The sequence below is a fragment of the Diospyros lotus genome, chromosome 13, assembly GCF_014633365.1.
Source record: "Diospyros lotus cultivar Yz01 chromosome 13, ASM1463336v1, whole genome shotgun sequence".
In the NCBI taxonomy this organism is placed as follows: domain Eukaryota; kingdom Viridiplantae; phylum Streptophyta; class Magnoliopsida; order Ericales; family Ebenaceae; genus Diospyros; species Diospyros lotus.
Genome location: NC_068350.1, coordinates 40,525,141 through 40,549,501, shown reverse-complemented (window position 1 = coordinate 40,549,501; position 24,361 = coordinate 40,525,141). Strand labels below are relative to the sequence as shown.

The window sequence follows — 24,361 nt, the reverse complement described above, 5'->3', positions numbered from 1 at the left end:
CTCTGTCCCTTCCTCGTGGTGGTCCTGTATCTCCTCATCTCGAACGTTGTCTCCACGCCTACGGTTCCTGGTTCGGCGAGTGTTTACCATCTGAAACCATTTACAATAAATTTCAAGGACAATTTATAAACATATTCTCCCAAAGATGTACACCCAGTTAATAGAATAAAGCATGCAACCACACGTCCTATCTTTCTATATGACAATCACCCACCTATCCATACCCATATGAGGGGATAAAGCCATTATCAAGCATGCAAATCCCTAAGTCCTAAATTCCATATTGTAACAACCTCTTAGGGTTCTTGCTACATACTCGGGGCCCTTATATTTACAATACATTCCCGAAATTCCTACAACATCAACAATTTACCAAGTCTGTTTGTCCAAAATCCTCAAGGCTCCTAATCCTTCACCTGCAATCACTTGTTCACTTCACAAACCATTACTCAAGGCATCATAATTCAGTTGGTCCTAGTTCATCAATCAACAAATCTCCAAATGATAATGACCATCACATAACCATCACCTCTTCTTCTCCTTTTTTTTTTGGAAAGTAACAATCATCAACTTCTAGGTACAATAACCACCAATTTTCAGGAAATAATAACCATCAAGTTCCACGAAGCAATAATTAGAACTTTATATGTTAAACCAAAATTACCTCCCAAAATCCAATATGCTTCTTAGTTATGGCAATAGAGTGGTTTAACCTACCGAACGACCAACTTACTCTTTCCTTCCTTAATCCATTTACTCATCGGGTTTAGGTGTCATTCCTTCGGGTTCCTTCTTCCTTACGTTTTACATAACCTGTCACCACAAACCATCAAGATTAGTACGACTATAACATCTTGTATATTACATCACCGCCTTTTATTTATACATACATAGCGGTTCATTCCCTTACCACGACCTGCCTACCTTGCTATTCTAAGTATACATACTTATGAGCCATATCCGCCACTATCGCTATTCTATGTATACATATGTATAAGCCATATCCGCCACTATTCTACTTCCCTTATGTACATATCCAAAATTTACGTGAACCAAAAATTATCTTCCTACACCTCCAACCGTCATCACTCCTCGTCCTAGGACCCAGGTGGGGGTGTCAGGGCACGTTCCTCGGGCTCTTGCACGGGCACCTCCACAAGTGCGGGCATAACCTGATCAGCCATGAGAACCTCGACCTCACGTAAGCGGTCCATGAAAGCTATGAAATCGGGGTGAACCTCGTGGATAATGAGATGATTTCCTGCATCCTTCCACTCGGGGGTGAGTAGGGAAACTAAGTAGGCTACTTGGAGTCCTGCCAGATGCGGCACCACTACGTCCGGTGGAAGCTCCATGATGATAGGTGACACAGCATCAAGAAAATCTCCTAAGGCATCTCCAGGGATCATATACACTCCCCCTAACTGCATGGTCCACCACCCCATGATAATGCGCTGGTTTTGATGTTCAACTACGTTGGGGTCCATTTCCCGTATTTAACCAAAAACATCCTCAAAGTCAATCATGTAAGAAAACTAAATCGAGTTATGTAAATCCGGCTCTGATACCAACTGTAACGCCCCACTTTTCTTTTTCCAAGGTATACATACAAAGATGCATGATGACGCTAGCAACCACATGGAAATCAAAGGGCGTTTATGGAAGCCTTTGCCAACGGAAGCAAATGATCGAACCTGAAAGCTTTATAAAACCATAAGCTAGATATTTAAGGCTTCCACTATATGCTTTTAACACAAAAACCTCCTGAAAAGCCATAATACAACTTGAAAATCTAGGGATTATTTAGGCTCCCTTTTACAACAAGTAAAACTCACACTAAAGCCACAGTACAACGCTTTTACAATTAAAACGTAGAATAACTAGCTATCCGAGAACCACTTCCTTTCATTTCCTCTGACTTGATTCCGGGGCACCTGTCACGACTAACCCACCTGGAACGTTGAATGTTCCAGGGGTATGAGACACCCAAGTTAGATAGTTATATCTAAGTGAGTGCAACAAGAAGAGATAGCATGCATGTAAATGAGATATGCAAAATGATATGAAGCCGCCTGTGTGGTAGTGACGCCGAGGTGTTGCAATCACCCCCGCTGATCAATCATGTTCTCACATCTCCAAGACTTTTCACCAGTCTAACATGAGATCCTGACTTCAGCTAGCCACACACACCAAGTGATGCATGACAAAGAAAGAGAAAATGCTTGGTTTAAAGGAAAGTCATGCTTATGCAAGTAATCACCCTTACCCATGTGAAGACGAAATGTTCGTTATGTAATATAAAGATGCAAGAAGCACTCACCTTGCTGGTTCGGAAGCTCTAAGGTACTGTTCACAGGGTTCGGGAAAGCTTTTCTGCAAAAATAACATAACTTCGAAACTCAAACCTAAATTATTTTTATATGGGGTCCTAGGGAAAAATTTAAGGACCAAGTGTACAAAATTTGGGCCCAAGAGGGGGTTCCACGCGCCCTCACGCGCTGGGGGAAGGATCCCCACGCGCTCCACTCGCGGCAGTCAGGTGGCGCGTGAACTGCACGCGCCGCCCCTCCAGCTTTGACGTCTTGAGGTTTTTCGGCCCGTTCTCCCTCATCCGGACTTCGATTTGACTTCCGTTTGAACCCACACGACCCTTATTCAATTATCTATCGAACTACGGAAAGAAATTAGAATTACCTTGCTGTTTTGTCGCTGTTCAACTCCTTTTACGGTGGCGGTCCAACTTTTCCGACGAAGTGTTTTACCACTCTATTTTTGGGCAAAGCTTCTCCTCTCAACTCACCTCCCCTTTTCCTCTTGATTAATGGTGAGAATTTACCTTCTAAGGCCTTGGTATTTATAGGCATTTATGGCCAATCCAAGAGTGCCATGTGTCACTTGCCATGTGTCACTTAGATAAGGTTGTAATCATCACTTTCGTAGGATTGCGCCAAGTGTCCCTTGAGATTTGAGCCATTTCTCCCCCTTGCGACATGTGTCCTTTTAAGCATGTGCCACCACATGTTAATTTGATTTTTCAAGATTCCTCATGATTATGTCTCCTAACTAAGTTAGCTTACTTGGTTCCTTTAACTAACTAGTCACAAGATATTTTAACTTCTTACAAATAACTCTTTAACCCAAATACTTCTTTGCACTTATATCCCTTGAGCCTCTATAACTCCTTAAACTTCTCCAAAATACCTTAGATGATGTCCCCTTGCGATAGTTTCCATGATTTTTCGAAAAACCCTTCATTCGTTCCTCGGCGATTACCTCAGAACTTCACATGTATCCTTCGATTTCCAAGGAAATGTTTTATTTCTTAAACAACAATGCCTAGGAAAACTTCGGGTATTACACTTGGTACTTAAGTGTGTCCATTGTGACCCACCTCTCTTTCCTGGGAACTTACCTGGTGTACTATTCATGTACAAAACACTAAATGGCTATTGTTCCGTGTGAATAGTAGAAAATCTAACTGCTTTTCAATGGCAACATGGAAAACGATTATCTCGAGCAGTTCTGGGTGACCCACTGGATCAGCCGATGGGTAGATAATGAGCCAATTATGGTGGATGTCTTCGGTCGCCTCAACCTCCTCGAAGGAATTCTAAGAGATGTGCCACCAAGCAGTTTCGTGCGGCCAAGCCTAATGAATGCCCAAGTTGATTTTCTAATAGATCATATGGAAGGAGTATGGAGAGACCTAGCCGAAGGGATTCGCCTCCAAGGCAACTATGCATCCTTGTTCTTCTATTGCCAGTAGTTCCGCGACCATGCCCTCAACATGTACGAGGGAATTGGACTAGAGGAAGAAGAAATGTCCGACTCCGATGGAGATTGGGAAGACATGGTGGCAGCCGATGCCAATATGATGGGCGCCGGTGCCAATATGATGGGCGCCGGTTACCTTAGCTCAGACGATGAAGAGGAAGGAGTAATGGTGCACGACGATCTCGAAGGACCTGAGGTCGAGTCTGAGGACGACACGATAAGCGATGATGCTTGGGTCTGGAAGTCTGCCAGCCCATAGAAAAGAATCGCGGACTATCTTATTTCGCTTACTAGTGTTTTAGATGTGTGCCTTATGTTTCTCGTAATCGATGTTATATGTAATGTTATGAAATGAAATTTTCTTTTTGAAGAAATTCTCGTGGAATGAGATTTTGTCTTGTCTTTTAGATGGTAACCACAAGACAGCAAAGGAATATGACTCCTGTCATCCCCAATCGGGGAATAGAGGATGTAAGAAGCAGTGGGAATCACCGCTACAGTAGTAGCATCCAAACGGGAGAACCAAAGACGGAGTCATCAGTTCCTGAAGGACGCTTGGATCACATCGAGAGGGTTATAGAGAATCTTTTGACCCACACAACCAGAGAAGGACCAACCAGGCACACTGAAAACGTGCTGGAATAGTACCGACAGTAGCGACCACCAACGTTTAAGGGGAACCCCCATGATGACCCCAACATGGCCGAGAACTGGTTAGAGCAGTTAGAGAAGTTGCTTCAACATCTCCAGTACAACGGTGAGGACAAATTAAATTGTGCCACTTTCATGTTGGAGGAAGAAGCTGGGAAGTGGTGGCAGACTGCAGAGCGAGCTTTGCAAAGATCCCGCTCGAGGCAAGGATCTGATATTGATGAGACCCCAGTATCAGTTTGGGAGGCGTTCAAGAAGGCCTTCAATGACAAGTATTTCCCCCTTAGCTGGAGGCAAGAGAAGAGCTAGGAGTTTGCGAACCTGAAGCAAATCGGAGAAATGTCGGTGCCTCAATATGACACCAAATTCAACTAACTCATTAAGTACGTGCCAATGTATAATGCCGATGAATGGCAGAAGGTACAAAAATTTATGTCAAGACTTCAAGTGGATCTACTCCAGGCCTTGAGCACATGGTCGATCGAATCATATGAAGAAGATTTAAGCAAAGCCTTAACAACATAGAGGAACCTTCGGCAAGTGAAGTAGATTAGGTCTGGGGAAACAAAAGGAGACTCGGAGCAGAAATCGGGACATAAGAATCCCCAGGGCACCAAGCAATGCTTCCAATGCAAAAAAGAGCCATCCGGTGAGGAAATGCTTAGCAGGAACGTCTATCTGTTACTCTTGCGGAAAGCAAGGGCATATAAGTAGAAATTGTCGCAAGAGAAAGGAAACACCTCCAGTAAAAGACCTGTCGAAAGTGGTGTGTTTCCAGTTGTTGTGCCAAAGAAATCGGGGGAAGAAATTAAGCAAAATAGTTGTGCAAAGCCCGCGACAGTGTGCGGTAATTCACGGCACACTGCCGCAAGCCCCTCAATCGCCCGCGTAGGGTCGCGGCATTCGCATTGAATGCCGCGAGCTTGCGGTAGTGTGCCGCAAGCTCGCAGCACATTGCCCCGAGTCCCCTCGATCGACCGCTTGGCTCGCGGCAAATGCCGCTAGCTCGCGGCACAATCAGCATGGGCTCGCGGCACAATCCAAGTGTGCTGCAAGCCCAATCCCTTAACCTCGCGGCACAATTCGAGTGTGTCACAAGCCCGACTGCTCGGGCTCATGGCACAATGCCGCAAGCCCCCAAGCTTTCGGCACGCCCAATTGCCTATGGCAGTGTGCATCTCACAAAAAAGCCAAGAGCCCTACTCGGCGAGTGCCACGTGTCGACACCAGCCACCCTTGAAAATCGCACCCTATAAATATCCAACTAGAAGACAGTGAACAAGACTTCCAACTTTGGTAAAATCTGGACTCTTTGAATACACTTTTACTATTTTTTCGTGAATAGTCATTGGGATTCGGGACTGACTTTGGCATCAGAGGGTCTTCGCGGGGGAAGATTCCCGCGAGTCTTCTAACCCATTTTTTGAGTAGCGACAGGGCCAAAACCTTGCGGTGAGAGCTTGTGGCGAAAGCTAGTGACAAGAGCTAGTGGCAAGACCTAGTAGCAAGAGCTTGTGGCGAAAGCTTGCGGCGAGACCTTGTGGCGAAAACTAGTGGCAAGAGCTAGTGGCAAGAGCTTGTGGCGAAAACTTAGTGGCAAAACCTTGCGACTAGACCTTGTGGCCAAAGCTAGTGGCAAGAGCTAGTGGCAAGAGCTTGTGGCGAAAGCTTAGTGGCAAAACCTTGCGGCGAGATCTTGTGACGAAAGCTTGTGGCGAAAGCTATTGGCAAGAGCTTGTGGCAGGAGCTAGTGGCCAGAGCTTGTGGCGAGCATCCTAACGGCAACCTCCCTTGAGTCGACATCTCTTACGGTAACCCAACTTCACCCGACACCAAGCTCGAGTGGACCCCACCTCACAAATTTTAATTGTTGTATTTTGGCAACAATAATTTGGCGCCGTCTGTGGGAAATCGCAACAAAAAGCCAATCTTAACATGAGATGCCGAGAGGGACAACAACTGGTTTGGCAAACCAGCCTAACCCTACCCGGAGGAGCGCTCGCACAAGGACAGAAGACCCCAGCTAAGTACACCCTATGGTACCTAGACCTTTGGAAGATCATTTAGACAATGAGGTGGGCTCGAGAAACATTCCAATGCTCGAAGGCAATCAAGCTACCGGATTTGGGGGTTTGGAGCACTCGGAACAAAGGGAGATACATGATCGGTGCTGTCGAACACCGATAGATTAGATGAATAATGATTCGGATTTGCAATAAGGGTGCAACCCAAAGTCGTCTCCCAACGAACCTCAAACGGATCTGTCAAAACAAGATTAAACGAGGGGGGTTGTGATGAAAACCGAAATATAAACGTTCAAGAATGAAACAACGATGAAGTAAAACGTAACCCGCTACAAACCCTACCTCCTTACCACGGTAATCCTTGTCTCATTTATGAAAACAATCTGTTTTGGTTTGATTTTCTTTTGATTTGAAAAACTCTTCTACAACCGTAAAAGATTAAATCCAATCGAGCAATCGCTCATACAAATATACCGTTTCTTTCTAATCAAAGCCTCAATCGAGTACGTCAATTAAAACCATCCAAAGATCATGCATGCATTCACACAATCACATAAAAGAAACATACATAAACTTAGAGAAGGAAAAGAAACAGAATCATCAATTAAAACATGAAAATCGAGTTCCAAATCGGATTCAACAATATGACCGAGACTCAAACCGGGCAAGAGGTACGAGAATGTAGCGAATCACAAGCGAATTAGCCTTCCATCTTCTTGGTTGAAATCGTGAGAATTCTCCCAAAATCGGCCACTTAATGTGCTTAAATAGAGCTTAGGGAGGAAACCCTAGGTTATGGCCACTTCACAACCGATTTCGAATAGGATAACGTGAGTTCTGGGCTTCGGGCCCTTCATAAAAATTGTATATCAGGAAGAGTAGATGAATTTGGGCTTTTAAATCACTTGATTTGGATATAGGACGCCCAAGTTATGGCCTTTTAAAGATTCCATGTTTGTGCAGAATTCTAATCCAATTAGGATTTGGCCCAGCTTTTCGGCCCTAACTTGAAGCAATATTTGGAGGCCCAAACGAACTCGGATTTGGACAAATCATACCATTCTGGAAATCCCAAGAAGTCCTATACAATATCTCTGAAGACATCATTCACGTTCTGGGATTATAACTTGGCCAAAAATTTGAAAGAAGCACAGAAGGTCAAATTTGTCAGCACACTTTTGCTTCTTTGTCTCCAATCTCCTTGTTTCCCTTCCTGCCATCAAAATTCCTCTTGACCCAGGAAGCCCAAATCTGTCCAAAATAAAATAAAATAGTGTGAACCTCAATTCCTATAAAATAAAATAAAACAAAATCAAGATGAATAAAATGACACAACTAACGTGCAAAAAGACTAAATATGAGGGCTAAATAATATGAAAATATGCGCTCTATCAAATTCCCCCACACTTAGACTTTTGCACTCCTGGGCAAAACACTAGACACTAACACTCAATAACAAAAGGGATGCGAAGAATGCAAAATGAGAGGCACGGCAAGTTTCATAGGAATTCAACACTCAAAGATCATCTTTCTTACGCTTCCCAGACAAACAAGTAGCATGGCAATTTTACTTGGCAAGACGAGTCAAAATAAGCAGACCCTCATAGAATAAGAATGTGCTCTCAAGTTCCTCAAATGCTATGCCTTACTCCACTCAATCACAATTCCACTACCAGATATGCTCATCTTCTAAATCTCCACTCTCAATGCTTTTTGCATGCAAATCAAAAGGACTTTTATTCATGGCTCTGAAAAGGATAGGAAGATAACAATGAAAAGTAAAGTAAACCTTAGGAAGAAAACATTCAAGACAATCCAAGATCAATGAAGAACTATTAGGCAAGCAGAAAATAGACACATTTTTTTTTTTTTTGAATGGTGGGTGCGTTTTACGCTCCATCCCAACCTTTGTGAGTGCGTTTTACGCTCCATCTCACCTTGGCGAGTGCGTTTTACTCTCCATCTCACCTTGGCCTTTCTATCTATTTTTCTTTTGATTCCAAAGGACTTGCTTAATATGTTGCCATAATCAAGGGATGTAATGAATGTTCTTCAACCTAAAGAAGGGGAAAGTTTTTTTTTTTTTTTTTTGAAAATTGCGAGCAAAATAAAGGAATGCCTTAATCATCTTTTCACATGCATGAGCACTGATAGCTTCAATAAAGATTCAAAACAAGCTCTGGAGTGATACCCATAATTAGTGAATGCACGCATATCATAAGACAGAACATGCATGAGCACAAATATCCTCACAAAGACTACCTCAATCAACCCACCAAGCCAAACTCATTTCCAATTTATTTGAAAGCCCAAAAAGATAAGATCGACTTGCTAAACATGCCAAATTCTTTCAAACTCAATTTGCCTCATTTTGCAAAAAAAAAATTTATTTTATTTTTTTATTTTTATTTTTATTTTTTTCTATTCTAAAACTCCCCCCCACACTCAAACATTACATTGTCCTCAATGTAAGCATGCAGCAAGAATCAGGTATAGGACAAGTAGGAAAAGTAAAGAGAGAGAAACAGCCTGGTGGTATCAAGTCGGAGGAAGGTCCAAGAGAGATAGCTCCTCCACTGTGTGTTCTGTAAAGCCCTCGTAGAAATGTTTAAGCCTCTGCCCATTAACTGTGAATTTCTTCGTAGTCGACCCGTCCATGATCTCAACTGCATTATAGGGAAAAACATGAGTAACCACAAAAGGACCAACCCATCTAGAACGCAACTTACCAGGGCATTCCGAGATAGTCGTCGACGGTGAACAGTGCTGGTTATGGCAAAAACAGAAAACAAGAAAACCGAGAACAGAAAAGAAGAGAAGAACAAAGAAAACCAAAAAGGATGAACAAAGAAATAAGAGAACATATAAACAAAAGAAGAAAAAAAAAACAAAGAACAGAAAAGAAATCGACAAGAAAAAAAAAAAAGAAAAAAGAACACAGAAAACAGAAAACGAGAAAACAGAAAACAGAAAAGAAGAAAATCGAAAAGAAAAATAGGAAGAATCAACAAAGAAACAAAAGGAAAGAGAAACCAACGAGCAAGACACAAAGAAGCAATAAAAGAAAGCAACAAAGAATGAAAGAGAATTAAAAAGAAAAAGAAAGACAGAAAACAAATCTTGTTATGGCAGAAAAGATTGACGGTTCCCTGGCAACGACGCCAAAATCTGATCGGTGCTGTCGAACACCGATAGATTAGATGAATAATGATTCGGATTTGCAATAAGGGTGCAACCCAAAGTCGTCTCCCAACGAACCTTAAACGGATCTGTCAAAACAAGATTAAACGAGGGGGGTTGTGATGAAAACCAAAATATAAACGTTCAAGAATGAAACAACGATGAAGTAAAACGTAACCCGCTACAAACCCTACCTCCTTACCACGGTAATCCTTGTCTCATTTATGAAAACAATCTGTTTTGGTTTGATTTTCTTTTGATTTGAAAAACTCTTCTACAACCGTAAAAGATTAAATCCAATCGAGCAATCGCTCATACAAATATACCGTTTCTTTCTAATCAAAGCCTCAACCGAGTACGTCAATTAAAACCATCCAAAGATCATGCATGCATTCACACAATCGCATAAAAGAAACATACATAAACTTAGAGAAGGAAAAGAAACAGAATCATCAATTAAAACATGAAAATCGAGTTCCAAATCGGATTCAACAATATGACCGAGACTCAAACCGGGCAAGAGGTACGAGAATGTAGCGAATCACAAGCGAATTAGCCTTCCATCTTCTTGGTTGAAATCGTGAGAATTCTCCCAAAATCGGCCACTTAATGTGCTTAAATAGAGCTTAGGGAGGAAACCCTAGGTTACGGCCACTTCACAGCCGATTTCGAATAGGATAACGTGCGTTCTGGGCTTCGGTCCCTTCATAAAAATTGTATATAAGGAAGATTAGATGAATTTGGGCTTTTAAATCACTTGATTTGGATATCGGACGCCCAAGTTATGGCCTTTTAAAGATTCCATGTTTGTGCAGAATTCTAATCCAATTAGGATTTGGCCCAGCTTTTCGGCCCTAACTTGAAGCAATATTTGGAGGCCCAAACGAACTCGGATTTGGACAAATCATACCATTATGGAAATCCCAAGAAGTCCTCTACAATATCTCTGAAGACATCATTCACGTTCTGGGATTATAACTTGGCCAAAAATTTGAAAGAAGCACAGAAGGTCAAATTTGTCAGCACACTTTTGCTTATTTGTCTCCAATCTCCTTGTTTCCCTTCCTGCCATCAAAATTCCTCTTAACCCAGGAAGCCAAAATCTGTCCAAAATAAAATAAAATATTGTGAAACTCAATTCCTATAAAATAAAATAAAACAAAATCAAGATGAATAAAATGACACAACTAACGTGCAAAAAGACTAAATATGAGGGCTAAATAATATGAAAATATGCGCTCTATCAATACACACCATCAGATGGGGGAGACAAGCGATCAGACAAGGGAGGCAAGTCCTGCCACCAATACCAGCAAATCAAGAACAACACTCCCTGGGACAGTCCTCAATTCCTCGAAGGAACCCAGCGGCAACTTCGGTGCCCTTAGAACCATCTGGGATGCCCCCCCACGGTCCCACTATATGATTATGAGCTGTTACGGAAGAATTTCGAAGAACTGAAGCACCAGAACAATGAGTTAAGAGCAAACAACGAGGAGAGCATGAAAAGACTACAAGGGATTATTGCCCTTTTGCATGAATTGATGCCGGACATCCACATTCCCCGCATGGGACAAACAGGGGCAGGGGGAGAACACTGGAGATCTCAAAACAACCCCCCGAGTACCCCAAGACAAGGGATAAGAATTGGGACTCCTAAGCCTAATGACCCAGTCCTAGAAACAACAAACCCAAGGGAGAATCATGACAGGAGACCAGGGAAAGCTCCCATGTAAGAAGAAATGGCAGAAAGCACCCACTCAAGAGCTCTTTGCGTCCCGTCTCCGCGTAGGAACGAAACAGAAAAAGAAACGCTCAGAGCATCTGACATCAAACGCCTCATAGAGGAAGTGCTAGAGCAGAAGCAAGTTGTGATGACGCCAAGGGAAATCCCCACAAAGGGTTTTCCTCTATCCGAGGAACTCTAGAAGAACCGGTACAGCCAAGGTTCAAGTTGCCGCAACTTTCAGTGTACTTGGGAAAGGAGGATCCTGTGAAGCATGTACAACACTTCGTGGCAATGGCTGTGTTACACGGGTGGGACGAAGTCACTAGGTGCCGAGCCTTCCCACTCTCCCTGGTAAGGCAGGCTCAGCAATGGTTCACAGACTTAACGGTTGGATATATCAAGTCATTCGAACAACTAAAAAAAGAATTCCTAGAAGCATTCTCTGCCTATGTCCCAAAGAAGAAAAGTGTCATGTATTTAATGAGCTTGCAACAAAGACCCAATGAGTCCCTAAAACAATACACTGAGCGGTTTAGAGCTGCCACACAGGAAGTAAGGGACCTCCCGGTCGATTTGGCAGCCTCGGCTTTGCTTATTGGAACCACGTATGCCCCGCTCAGAAGATCCCTAGCATTTTCTGAGCCAGATTCAATGACCAAACTATTCGCCCGGGCAGAGCAATTTGTCGTCCAAATGGAAATTCTTGAAACATGGGAAGGAAAAAGGGGAGGCAAAATGACGTTGGGCCAAACCGAGCTATGAAGGTGCAGAGAGAGGAGCCCCCAAAGATGCAATTTCGGAGTTTCACCCCCCTCACTGAGCCAAGGGCTGCAATCCTCTCATCCATTGCCCATACAGGACTCATTAACTTTCCCCCACATTCTAGCCAGCCTCTATGCAAGAACATGGACGCTTTTTGCAAGTTTCATGAGTCCACGGGGCACACTACAGAGCAGTGCAGGGAGTTACGCAACCAGATTGAACAGCTTATCAGGGAAGGAAAGCTTGACCGGTTTATATTGGATAAGCCAAAAAATCAACAGAATAGGGGGGATGGGTCCAGGAGGGTTAATCAGAGGAGGCCCCCCCGTCCTAAGTATGATGCCGTAAACAAAAGGGAAAACCAACAACCCCGACAGAAAGAAGAGGGGAGAAACAATCAGAGGGGGGAAGAGACCGGACCAAGCGCCGGAGAAAATGACAATGAGCCCATTATGGATAAGATACATGTGATCTCAGGAGGAGAAAATTTAGCATGTGACTCCTCTTCTGCCAGAAAGGCGTATGCGCGACAGGCGTTGCACGTAAACTCGGTGGCCAAGATTCAAGAAGACGAAGACCCCATTATTTTCACACCTGAAGACCAGGGGGATGTGCTGCTACCTCACGATGATCCCTTGGTTATCTTTGCCGTCATTGCTAAGCACCCCATTGAAAGGATACTAGTAGACAGCGGAAGATTTATTAATCTGTTGTACTGGAACTGCTTCAAAAATATGCATATTGTCCATGACCGATTAAAGACGATCACTTCGCCTCTGTACAGCTTCACAAGAGAGGCGGTACCAGTGGTCGGATCGGTGCAGTTGCCCATTACACTAGGGGACTACCCTCAAGTGATCACTTGGCAGATTAATTTCATGGTAGTCAAGACCTTTTCTCCTGCCTACAACGTGATCCTGGGATGTTCCCTCATTAATGCTATGAGAGCCGCCATTTCTCCGGGATATTTGCTAATGAAATTCCCTACGCCCCAGGGGGTAGGCCAGGTAAGAGGTAATTAGAAACAAGCCAAAGTGTGCTACGTGAGCTCTACAAGAGGCACCAAGGGAAAAGAGAAAACAACGACCGAAGAGACTTTGATGATCAGTGAACAAACTCTTAAAGCTAACAAGCCACATCCAGTCGAAACACTTGAAGCCATCCCTCTAAGCCCCGGTGATAGCGAAAGACAAGTGCGGGTGGGGAGCCAACTAGAAGATCCGGAGAAAGAGGAGGACATTAGATTCCTACGTTCCTATGCAGACATATTTGCTTGGACACCCGCCGACATGCCTGGAATTAATCCAGAGATCATATTTCACAGACTGAATGTCTGTTCGGGGGCTCGACTAGTTAAACAGAAGAAAAGGCACCTCACCCCCAGAGAGATTAAGGCACCTGGAAGAAGAAGTAGACAAACTCCTCGATGCGGGATTTATTAAGGAGGTCTAATACCCTGAATGGCTAGCCAATGTTGTGATGGTACCCAAGGCCAATGGGAAATGGAAGGTATGCATCGATTTTACCAATCTGAATAAGGCTTGCCCAAAGGACTTATACCCGCTCCCTCGGATAGACAGGCTAGTTGATGATACCTTCGGATATGCTGTGTTGAGCTTCCTGGATGCCTTCTCGAGTTACCACCAGATCAGTATGTATCCACCCGATGTTGAGAAAACAACATTCATCACAAAAAATGGGACGTACTGCTATCAAGTGATGCCTTTCGGATTAAAGAACGCAGGAGCCACGTATCAAAGGATGGTTAACAAGGTATTCAAAGACCTACTGGGGGAAGTAATGGAGGCTTACGTGGACGACATGATAGTTAAAAGCAAGCAGGGCGAATCACATGCCAGACAACTTGAGAAAGTTTTTGCCGTGTTTAGGAAAAATAATATGCGCTTGAATCCCAACAAATGTGCGTTTGGGGTGAAGTCCAAAAAATTCCTAGGGTACATGATTACCCACAGAGGAATAGAGGCTAACCCAGAAAAGGTGCAAGCAGTAATCGACATGAAGTCCCCCACCTCAATGAAAGAGGTTCAGAGTCTGACAGGTCGTCTAACGGCTTTGGGCAGATTTCTCTCTAAGTATGCTGAACGCAGCCTTCCCTTCTTCAAGGCCTTAAAAGGAGGCAAGAACTTTCAATGGACCCCTGAGTGTGAGAAAGCCTTTCAAGAATTGAAAGAGTACTTAAAAGAAATTCCCCTGTTGACCCAACCAGAAATCGGGGAAAAGCTATACTTGTATTTGGGAGTCAGCCCGGTCTATTATGTGAGCAAGGTATTACAAGGGGCAGAGATGCGATACCCTTACACTGAGAAAATAGCCTTGGCATTGGTGGCGGCAGCTAGGAAGTTAAGACCCTACTTTCAGGCCCACGCCGTGGCAGTATTAACAGATCAACCATTAAGACAGATTCTACAAAAACCCGAATGTTCGGGAAGACTAACCAAATGTGTAACACCCCGCCTTACTGGGCGTGCCACTATAAGGCGGTTTTCAGGATTTTTTTTTTTTCCTCTAAGTCTGTCACACGCGGCGCCATGAGAACAATCTTCACATGCAAATAAAACACCCGTTGCATAAAATGGCCAACGCCCACGGTGATTTCAAGAGCAATCTTCACATGCAGGTAAAAATCCTGAGAACCTCAGTCTTGCTCGTTTAGCTAACAAGATCCATAGTCTCAACTAAACGAGTCATAACATACGCAGCGGAACATATTATCGTAACATAAATACCGTGGCCTACCACGAGGTTCATACATTGCGAGATACGTATTACAACATAATAAAATGAAAATAACGCTATCATGCGCTTGTTCGTACATATATCGAAATAAATTCCAACAACCGAAACGATACATCAGCTAACACCCCCAACACTAATGGCCCTCAACCGGCCACGTCTTTGTCCTTGCAGCAATCCCTGACTGGAACATTGAACGTTCCAGGGGCATAACCCAAATTAGATGATAAAATCATCTAAGTGATGGCATGATACAGTTTACCGAATGCATGAATAACACATGTATATGACGTATAAGACAAAAATCACATGCAACATGTCTAACATGAGAAATCTCCCTGGCATACTCAACCTCCCGTGAAAAATTCCATTATACACACTATTGGGGTTGACCTTGCCGCGACATACTTAATCCCTGAGTGCTCTACCGTGTCACCCGATCACCGGGATTAACCTTGCCCCATTCTCAAGAAGACCCCACCCCGATAACAATAACACAAAATTAAGACCTCGGTGATATGAAAAGAAAAACGTACCATGCACCAAATTTTCAAGAAATTAAACAATCGATGCATTATTCCAATCGAACGGTATATAAGTACATAAGTAAACACCTATACGATGTATCTCAAATTCCGGAGGCGTAACTACTTACCTGAAGTCACAACCAACACCTCAAGATACTTTCAAACAATAGTAAGACTGGATTCGAACCTCTCACCTTAATTCGGAAAAAGCTGATTTTTGCCTCGAAAAGCGTGTTGCACCTCGAAAATCGTGTAATTCCTTTCTTCTAATAGTCAAGTTGTCCCCTGATTGCCATTATGACTATAGAAATTAATATTTCTATTTTTCCCATACTTATCTTAATTTTCCTTATTTTTTTCCCATTTTTTTCAAACCTTTCTTCTGAAATCCATAATAAATACCAAACACCTAGTTTCTCCAAATATTTTTGCATGAATATCCTTAAAATAATTTTACAAAAATATTAAAACTAATTTCAGAAAAATACCGTGCCCCACGCGCCCTCACGCGCCGAGCGAGTGGGCTGCGACTGAAGTCCGCGCATGCTGGTCACGCGCCTTGTCTTCTCCGGCTTCCTTCTCCGGCGACGGCGGTCTGCAACAACTTCAAACGGCACTACAAAAAAAATGACTTTTAACGAGAAAAAATTAACAAGAGGACATATATCCCGTCGTTAAAAACGTAATTTTCATAATTATAGCGAGGGATTATTTATACTCTCGTTAAATGTGATATAAAATTAGTTTTGTAACGGCGGGTATTTAAAGTTCTCACTATTAATTAAAAATCCCGTCGTTATTGAATCTTAAAAATTAACTTGAATATTTCCTGCCAAATATATACTCATAATCTTAATTAGGCAATATACCTATAATCTTAATTAGGCAATTTTTTTTTAATTAATTTCTCTTTTAACACTTCAACTTTATTTTTTTAAAATCTTTATTAATTTCTCTGTTCTAAATTTTCCAAACCCTTCTTCTAATTAACGCACAGCACTTCCATATCTTCTCCCTCCATATATTCTCCTTCCCGCGCGTCCAACTCTGCCTCTCTTCCCGTCGAATCCAAATCCCGCCAATCCAAATCGCACTACCCTCTGCATAAATCGCCTTCATCCCGTCAATCCATATCTGTCAATCGGCGATCGAAGCTCCTGCATATCGCTGTTGCCTGCAGTGTCGTTGTTGATCTTGGTTTCGTGTAAGTTTCTCTATCTCTCTTCCAAGTTTTCTTTTGGTTCATTGTTCAGGTCTCAATCAGTTCGGATATGGGTTTCTTCCCTTTTGTTCAGTTTCAATATTCAGGTACTTAGTTATTAGAATCGTTCATCCCTTTTGTATGTGTAGCGAAACCCTAGCTAACTGTTACTTTGTGATTTATACAATTGTGGTTGATTTTGAGGGTTTATGTTTTAATTTATGCTACATGTTAGGGCTTATGTGAATTTTCTTATTTTTGCTTCCTGATTGATACCTTATTTTGTCTTTTTTTTTTTTTCTGTATCCCTAATCTTATATATATATATATATATAGACACACTGTGTGTAAAGATAAGTCTTAAGTTGTAGGCTTGGATTGTATTAACAAAAGCACAATTATGTCAAATGTTATCTTTATTGGTAAAGTGTGATTCTGGGGCATGTTGTCGTCATTAATGATAGTTGGTTTGTGATTATGCAAGTTATGTTATATTTGATGCCCAATGTGTCGCATTCCGCCTTGATGTGCTACCATCAATGAGACACCTAACGGTTAAAATAAAGAAATCATAAATAATCATAAAAGGCAATTTAAAATGGCTAAAACACGATAACAATAGCAGCAAAGCTGCTAGTTCAATCCGGCTCGTCGAGCTACCCCAAAAGCATATATTATGGGCTGAAAACGGACACCGTATGCGAATTTTATGCCCATAAGACCGAACACCGATCACTATGGCCATATCTCCACCCCTATTTTCCAGATACGCTAATGCATCACGATCCCGTATCTCCACTCCTATTTTCCTGTTGAGAATGTGATGTGCTTGTAGTTGGGAAGAGCAAGGGTGGACTTTTATTGGTGACCTGGATGATTTGAGACTTTGGCATGGTTTTTTAAAGGTTTATATAGGTAGACTACAAATTTAATGTCCTTAAAACCCTGTGCAAGGCATCTTTTGTACCTTTGTTTTCATGTATTACAGAGAGTGGTTATGTCTACAACAGTGCCCTGTTATTTCCTGTTGATGGTAATGCCTTTAATGTATTTCTTGTCCTTGTTATTTATACAATGTAGGAGCACATTTCAACAAACATTCTGATTTGAAGTTTCATCACTAACTCAATATTTAAATAATGCACAATTTTGACATGCAGTTACCCAACCTTGTAAGAATTGGTGGTCAAAACGTGAATTAAAATCCAGTTACCCAATCTTTTTGACAAATTTTCTTCTTTTAAATTAACATTTGGCAGTGTCTTGTTGGATAGAGGGGTGAAATGGCATTGAGTAATCATCTTTTCTAATTAGTGAGTGTGTCACACATTTATGGCATTAGAGACCTGAATCATCTTTTTTGATCAGTGAGTGTCTACTTTAGCTTTGCTTTCAACAAACATTCTGTTTCACACGTTTATGTTGAATTTTGTGTCTACAACTATCTGTTGACTTGATGATTCCATCAATTTCTGCTGCTTTGCAACAAGTTGATTTATTTGGATCTTACAAGGCAGGGGCTGTAGGAAAAGGTTGTTTTTTTTTTTTTTATAAGAATCTTTCACATTTTTTTATATGAATTTGAATTCCTACAGTAAAACACTTGTGATGGGTTTTTGGTATAGTAGTGATAGTCCCTAAACAGCTTGAATTCCCACACAGTTCCTATAGTAAAACACTTTGCCCTTTTTTTGTCCATATGCTAATCCTTGGGGAAATAAGTTGGGTTATCTCATTGAGATGCAAGCTATCAGTATTTTAGAGCCATTATTTATATTGTAACTCTATGCATGAGATGGAACACTCTAGTCAGTTCCCAAGCTGTTCTGGGTCACTCATTTTTTATATCCATATACATATATATAAATAGTTAAATAGGCATGGACAAAAGAATAAGAAACTTGCAGTTTACTAATGGTATTTATGAACATATTTATGCAATGTATTCGTGTTATTATCATTTCATTTTATTTTGTCTTCTCAAAGAAAGAAAAAGAAGTTTGTGTGCATCATTTTCTTTCGGTACAGTATGATATAAAAAAAAAAAAAAAAAGTGCAATCTCTCCTCTCCACAGGTTCATTATCTGGAGGGTGGTGCACCTTTAGAATTGAGATTGAGGAACAAATAGAGGTTTTGTTAACTGTTATTTAATGGTGGGGATCTTATCTTGAAATCTGCAGAGCACTTTAGGAAACGAGGGAAACTGAAATGCAAAGGGGATCTTATCTTCTAACTGTTATTCATGCACATCCTGCACTTGTTGTTATCCTCCCTACAGAACTTAAGGAGCCTGATTAGGTAGTCTTGGATTGGTGTTACACATGTAGGAATAGCAGTTAGCTGATTGAATAGAAATTAATGGTAAAAGCTTGACCCATTTGTTTTGCTAAAACAAATGTTCCACCAGATAGCACAACTACACATACTGAAAAAGCAGAAAAAAAAGTATAATAAAACTAATAGGTACTATATGTTCTATTTTGTCTATCCTTTGATCGCTTTGGACACTTTGTATGACACTTGGGCGCAAGAGAGAAAAGGTGCCCTTCAATTAAACCTAGAGACCTTCAACCATAACATATTCATAACAAAGATATAACAACAGCAACAATCATAAAACTTAATTCCACTAGGTGAGGATGAGGATGTCCATAACACAGATAATAAAATAAATTACACACAGCAGTGAGAAGTGAGAGCTTTAGCAGCTTACTGTGATAGAGGACGAACTATATTGAAAGCTTCAGTTGCTTGTAAAGCAGTTATAGCCATCCCATGTGATTTCTTCATGTTTCCCTCATCAAGGATCAAACCATGGTAATAATATGAGGCAGCCTGGGAGAAAAAAAAATAGAGAATGTATGCATTACATTGAACAGGAACAGGAAAAACTACCAAGGTATTAATTGTGAATTCTAAGAAACAAAAACCAAACAACACCACATCAAAACTATGGGCTTGTTGGAAAGGTTTTTTTAACAAATAGAGGTTTTGTTAACTGTCTATAATATTTGTTAACTGCCCATAATGGTGGGGATCTTAGCTTAACATAGTGTGCATATAATATTTGTTAACTGTTTTTAATTACTATTTGTTTCTGTTGATAGCAATGTTGTTCAATGTCTTTCTTGTCCTTTTTTCCTTTATACTAGGTCTAAGTATATTTCTTCCTTTGAACCCATCACATAACAGCAGAAATTCGTATCAAACTTGGAGATGTCCTATATGTAATATTTAGGTTGATTTTGATTTATTTATACAAATTGGTGATCATCATATCTGTGTTCCATCTTTTAAATTGAACCATTGGGTAATTTCTCAAATTCAAAATTCAAAATTCAAAATTCAAAATTAGATAGGAATTAAATCTTTTACTATTCCTCGTGCATCCTTTCATATCCTTAAATGCATTTGAATTAGGCATACTTATTTACTTATTTTGATTTTTATTGATAGATCGAAACTCATTATATTTTTGTTTGATGTTGGAACTCTCAGATTAGTGTCATTCTTTATATTAGTAATGGCACCCGATATGATATTCTTAAATAGGTATGCATGCAATACCCTTCTTATTAAATAGGTATGATATTCTTAAACCTCCTATACATGAGATTAATGGTGAACTTAATTAATCACAAACAATATTGATTATTGAGTAGAGGTAGTATTAATCATGGGATTAATGTATTCATGTTTTTATGGAGCTCATTGATGTGTTCATAATGATATGTTGTGTATGCTGTCACATATGAGAATAGGTATGCATGCAATACCCTTCTTGCTTTTGCTATGTAGGCAAGGGGTTGATAAAGATATGATAGGAGTATAGGATGAGAATAAATAACCTCTGTTGACTTTAGCATTTACATTGAATCAAGAACATGCAAAAATGTTGTTCCTTGTTATTGTTCTTTTCATTTTTTCCTATAATTTTTTGGTCTTGTTTTTGTTTGTTTTCTTTCTTTTGTTATTGTTCTGTTCATTTATTCTATCATTTTTCAGACTTGTTTTTGATTTTTTTTCTTTCTTTATGTATAAAAGTAGATTTGCTTTGGCATGCTTCTACTTGGTAACATAGTAGGGTCACTTTGTCTTCAACATATAAGCTTGCTAGTCTTTATGTGTGCTCATGTTTGTTTATTTCTATATTTTTAGAAACGGGGGTCCTATCTTGTGGGTAAAGGCTTTCTGCTTGTTGCTGTTGATTTGGAATGTATCTTCTTATATGTCCTTGATACTATGGCTTTTTCCTGTAGTCATTTATTTCCTTGTACCATTTATATGTTGAAATTTGAAATCTTTCAAGGAACATGGGAATGCACTTATTATAGTTAATTCTAATCTCTTTATGACACTTCTAGCTATTTTTGGTACATCACACACCTCTTGTAAAAGTAGAACTCAATGATGCATTTTTTTTTTCCAAAAAAATAAAAATAGTAAAACAAAAATCACATTCAGGCTTACCATGGCCAGTTAGTGAGATGCGGAAATGAAGAGCGGTGGTAGCTTTAGCTTTAGTAGTTTTAGTTTGAAAATATTTGGCAGGAGGAAACGCCACAACGTGTGGATGAAAAAATAGTACTCTTGAAGAATTGCACCACATCAATTAGTCATCCATGGAGAATCACTCATCTATCTGGTGATACAACTTATGCACAATCTGGATGCTTATTTATTGTTTCAGTTTGGAGAATGTGCTTCACAGAATTTTTATATACAAAATTGCAATTCATCTTAAGGGTTACATCATCATTGGTCCCGTGAGATGCAGAGTTCCTTTTGTCCAAACTGGAATTCAGGACCTATACCATGTACAGAAAAAACATATAATTGAGGGCCTAGAACATGAATATAATAGCTTATTATGTTTCATTTATGGTTCTTTGAACGTCTTACTTGCATGGTTCCCCTTTTATCTTTTTTTCTTTTCTTTCTTTTGCTTTTAACCTTTCTTTTATGGTTCTGGATTATAAACTTTTACCAGAAATAAGCATATGAAGAAAATTTCATTATTAATCACTGTTTGCCCCTTGGTTTGTAACCTCTTAATACATGGATATAACAATGTTGAGTACAAGGTAGCCTAATAAAGGGATGCATTATGCAGCCGATGGCCTGAGTAAAAATCATGAGATCTTTTGTCATGAATTCTAGACAAATGGTTGGAGAAGTAGCATTTATGTAGCCGATCCACCTAGTGGGGTTGGGGTTGTGATTGTTGTTGTAAATCACTACTAGTCCTTTGCTCTTTCTGCCTACTTTTGGCTTCATTGAATGAGGAACCACTTTGAAGTTAGAAGATTGAGATAAGAAGCCTATATTCTTACAGTTGTCATATCTAAACTAGTATTTTCTGTCATAATTCTTGTCAGATGAATCTGATAACATCAAGGGAAGAAATGACGGAAATAATCCTTTTTATATTAACTACTGAACCCTGATGTAATTTGTTGTAAGAGAATTTGCTGCAAGAAGGTAAATTATCAAATTCAGAACTACTCTTGGTCATCAAACAAGAATGGTGCCTGACAGGATAGTGATTTGTTGTAAAATATACAAGGTTTCTCACTGTTTCTCAGGACAGAATAAATAAATAGAATGATAAGGTCTTCCTTGTTTGTTCTGCTAGATCAATGTGAGAGGAGTTTGTTATGAGGATGGAAAATGATCTGTAGTGTGTGATGAAAAAAATGAGCATGTATTTAGCTGAGCACAGTAGCCAGACATTAACTTTGACATTGAATCTGGCTTGGCACATATAAACTAATAGTCAGCTTTTGTATTTTGATTTTAGACTTGCTCAATGATTGAAAAATACCAAATTTGCGTCTTACTGTGTAATTTTTATCACAAGACAGTTTGTAGATAGGTTTATCTATTGGGATTATTCATTCTCATCGTGAATTGTTGTTGAGCTACCCTTCATTTACAGTTAGCTTGGGCATATGCTTCATTTGTCTACTCTTCTGGATTACCTCCTGCATGTTTTTCTATTTACGTAAGCGTGTTATATTTCTTTTATCACTCTATTGCACTTCCATTTATATTTTGGAGATCATGTTTGATATTTCCCTTCATTATATTATGAAGGATGATGAATAATATGATTTTTTCTTTGTAATTTGTAGGTACTTGAAGATACAAGTCTAGCAGGGAACACTTGATATTGATTGTGACTATAATACATGGATTCTAATGACACTTGTAACAATTTTTTGATTTTGATTATAGGGAGTGATTAGGATAATATGAAATCCATATTTTTTTTTTCTCGTTTCTATGATTGTGGACGGATGGAAGTTCTTAAGATGATTGTAATTAGTACATAATCAATGTCGATGATAATATTTTACATATATCTTGTTTTTATTAAATTCATTGAGAATCACATTTCTATTATTAGTATTTCTCTTGCAAAAATTAATAGGGTACAAAATAAATTTTTATATAATAGTAAAAATAGTCATTAGAATTGTAATAATAGTAATAATGACAAATAAATATAGATATAACGACAGAAATATTTATCATTGATATTATGTTTAATGACCAGTAAATATATATATAGTTATAATAACAAGATTATTTGTCGTTTAGATTATGTTTAGTGATCGGTAAATATTGCAATAACAACGGGAATATTCATCGTTAATATTATATTTAGTGATTGATAAATATTCCAATAACGACGGAAATATCCATCGTTAATAATATTTTCAATGACCATATACATTGTTATAGCGACGGAAATATTCGTCGTTGATATTATTTTTAACGACGGGACTTTTGCCTCTCACTACTTATATTAACGACGGTATTTATTTCCCGTCGTTAATAGTATTAACGACGGAAGTTTTAACGACGGGCGACGACGGGATTTTTTTTGTCGTTAAAACTCTTTAACGACGGGAAATCAACTTTTAATGACTAGTTTTCCCCTCGTTAAAGACCTTTTTTTTTTGTAGTGCGGCCAAACAACTTATATGGCCTTGAAGCTCTTGAAGAGGCGATCCTAGGGGTACCCTCTATCGTCCGAAAAAGCCACCAGAAAGGCCTCAAACAGCCGTTTACAGGGTCGGCTCCGGCGAAGCCCAATTTTTCGGCCAAGCTTCTGAAACCCCTTAAAACCTACACCAAAACCTCTCAAATTCTCCAGAAAAACTCCCTAGCACTCAAGGAACAAAAGCCCCTTATTCCCAAGGCTCAATTCTTGCTGAAACACGGCCAACCAACTTCGATTTTGTTTTGAAACCCTCGGCCATTCGAACCCTATTTATACCTGATTTCGACCGGTTCTTCGACCAATAGGAAGCTTTCCTATCTCCTAAGCTTCGAATATGATCATTAGAAGCCCCAAAATCAAACCAAATCGCGATGAAATTGCTTCGAAATTTTTGACCAGATTCAGTTTTTCTTTAAAAATTAATTCCAACCGATTTGCCATAGATCTTGGCCAATAGCTAGGTTCAATCGAACCATCATGGCCTGGAGATCATTTTGATGCCCTTCGCAAGTTCCGACGACGGCCGCCGCAAAGTTGGCCGGTGATTTGCAGGTTTCACACCCAACTTTTTATAATTGCACTTCCACCCCCTAAACTTTGATATTTCACGATTCTGCCTCTTTCACTCAAACCCTAGACTTCTCACCTATTCCATTAAACCCCTCAAGTTTAGAATGTGTCAATAAACCCTTAAAAGTCTAGAAAAATCCTCGTTTTGACCACCCTCCACCAATTTCTAAATTCCATAC

The 24,361-nt window shown here is 40.1% G+C and overlaps 1 protein-coding gene across 3 annotated transcripts in view; it reads left to right on the top strand.

Annotated features, from left to right (window-relative positions):
- Positions 1–22,965, top strand: part of LOC127788365 (protein PEP-RELATED DEVELOPMENT ARRESTED 1, chloroplastic-like) — a 28,065-nt gene extending 5,100 nt beyond the window's left edge. For 2 of the 3 annotated variants that reach the window (XM_052316548.1, XM_052316549.1), the window contains one exon: positions 22,738–22,965. In XM_052316548.1, coding sequence (XP_052172508.1) covers positions 22,738–22,773 — 36 coding nt within the window. In that variant the 3' untranslated portion in view covers positions 22,774–22,965. Of the gene's footprint in view, positions 1–22,541; positions 22,608–22,737 lie in introns of all 3 variants that reach the window. The other variant, XM_052316547.1, reaches the window with a different exon arrangement.
- Positions 22,966–24,361: the final 1,396 nt, after the last annotated feature.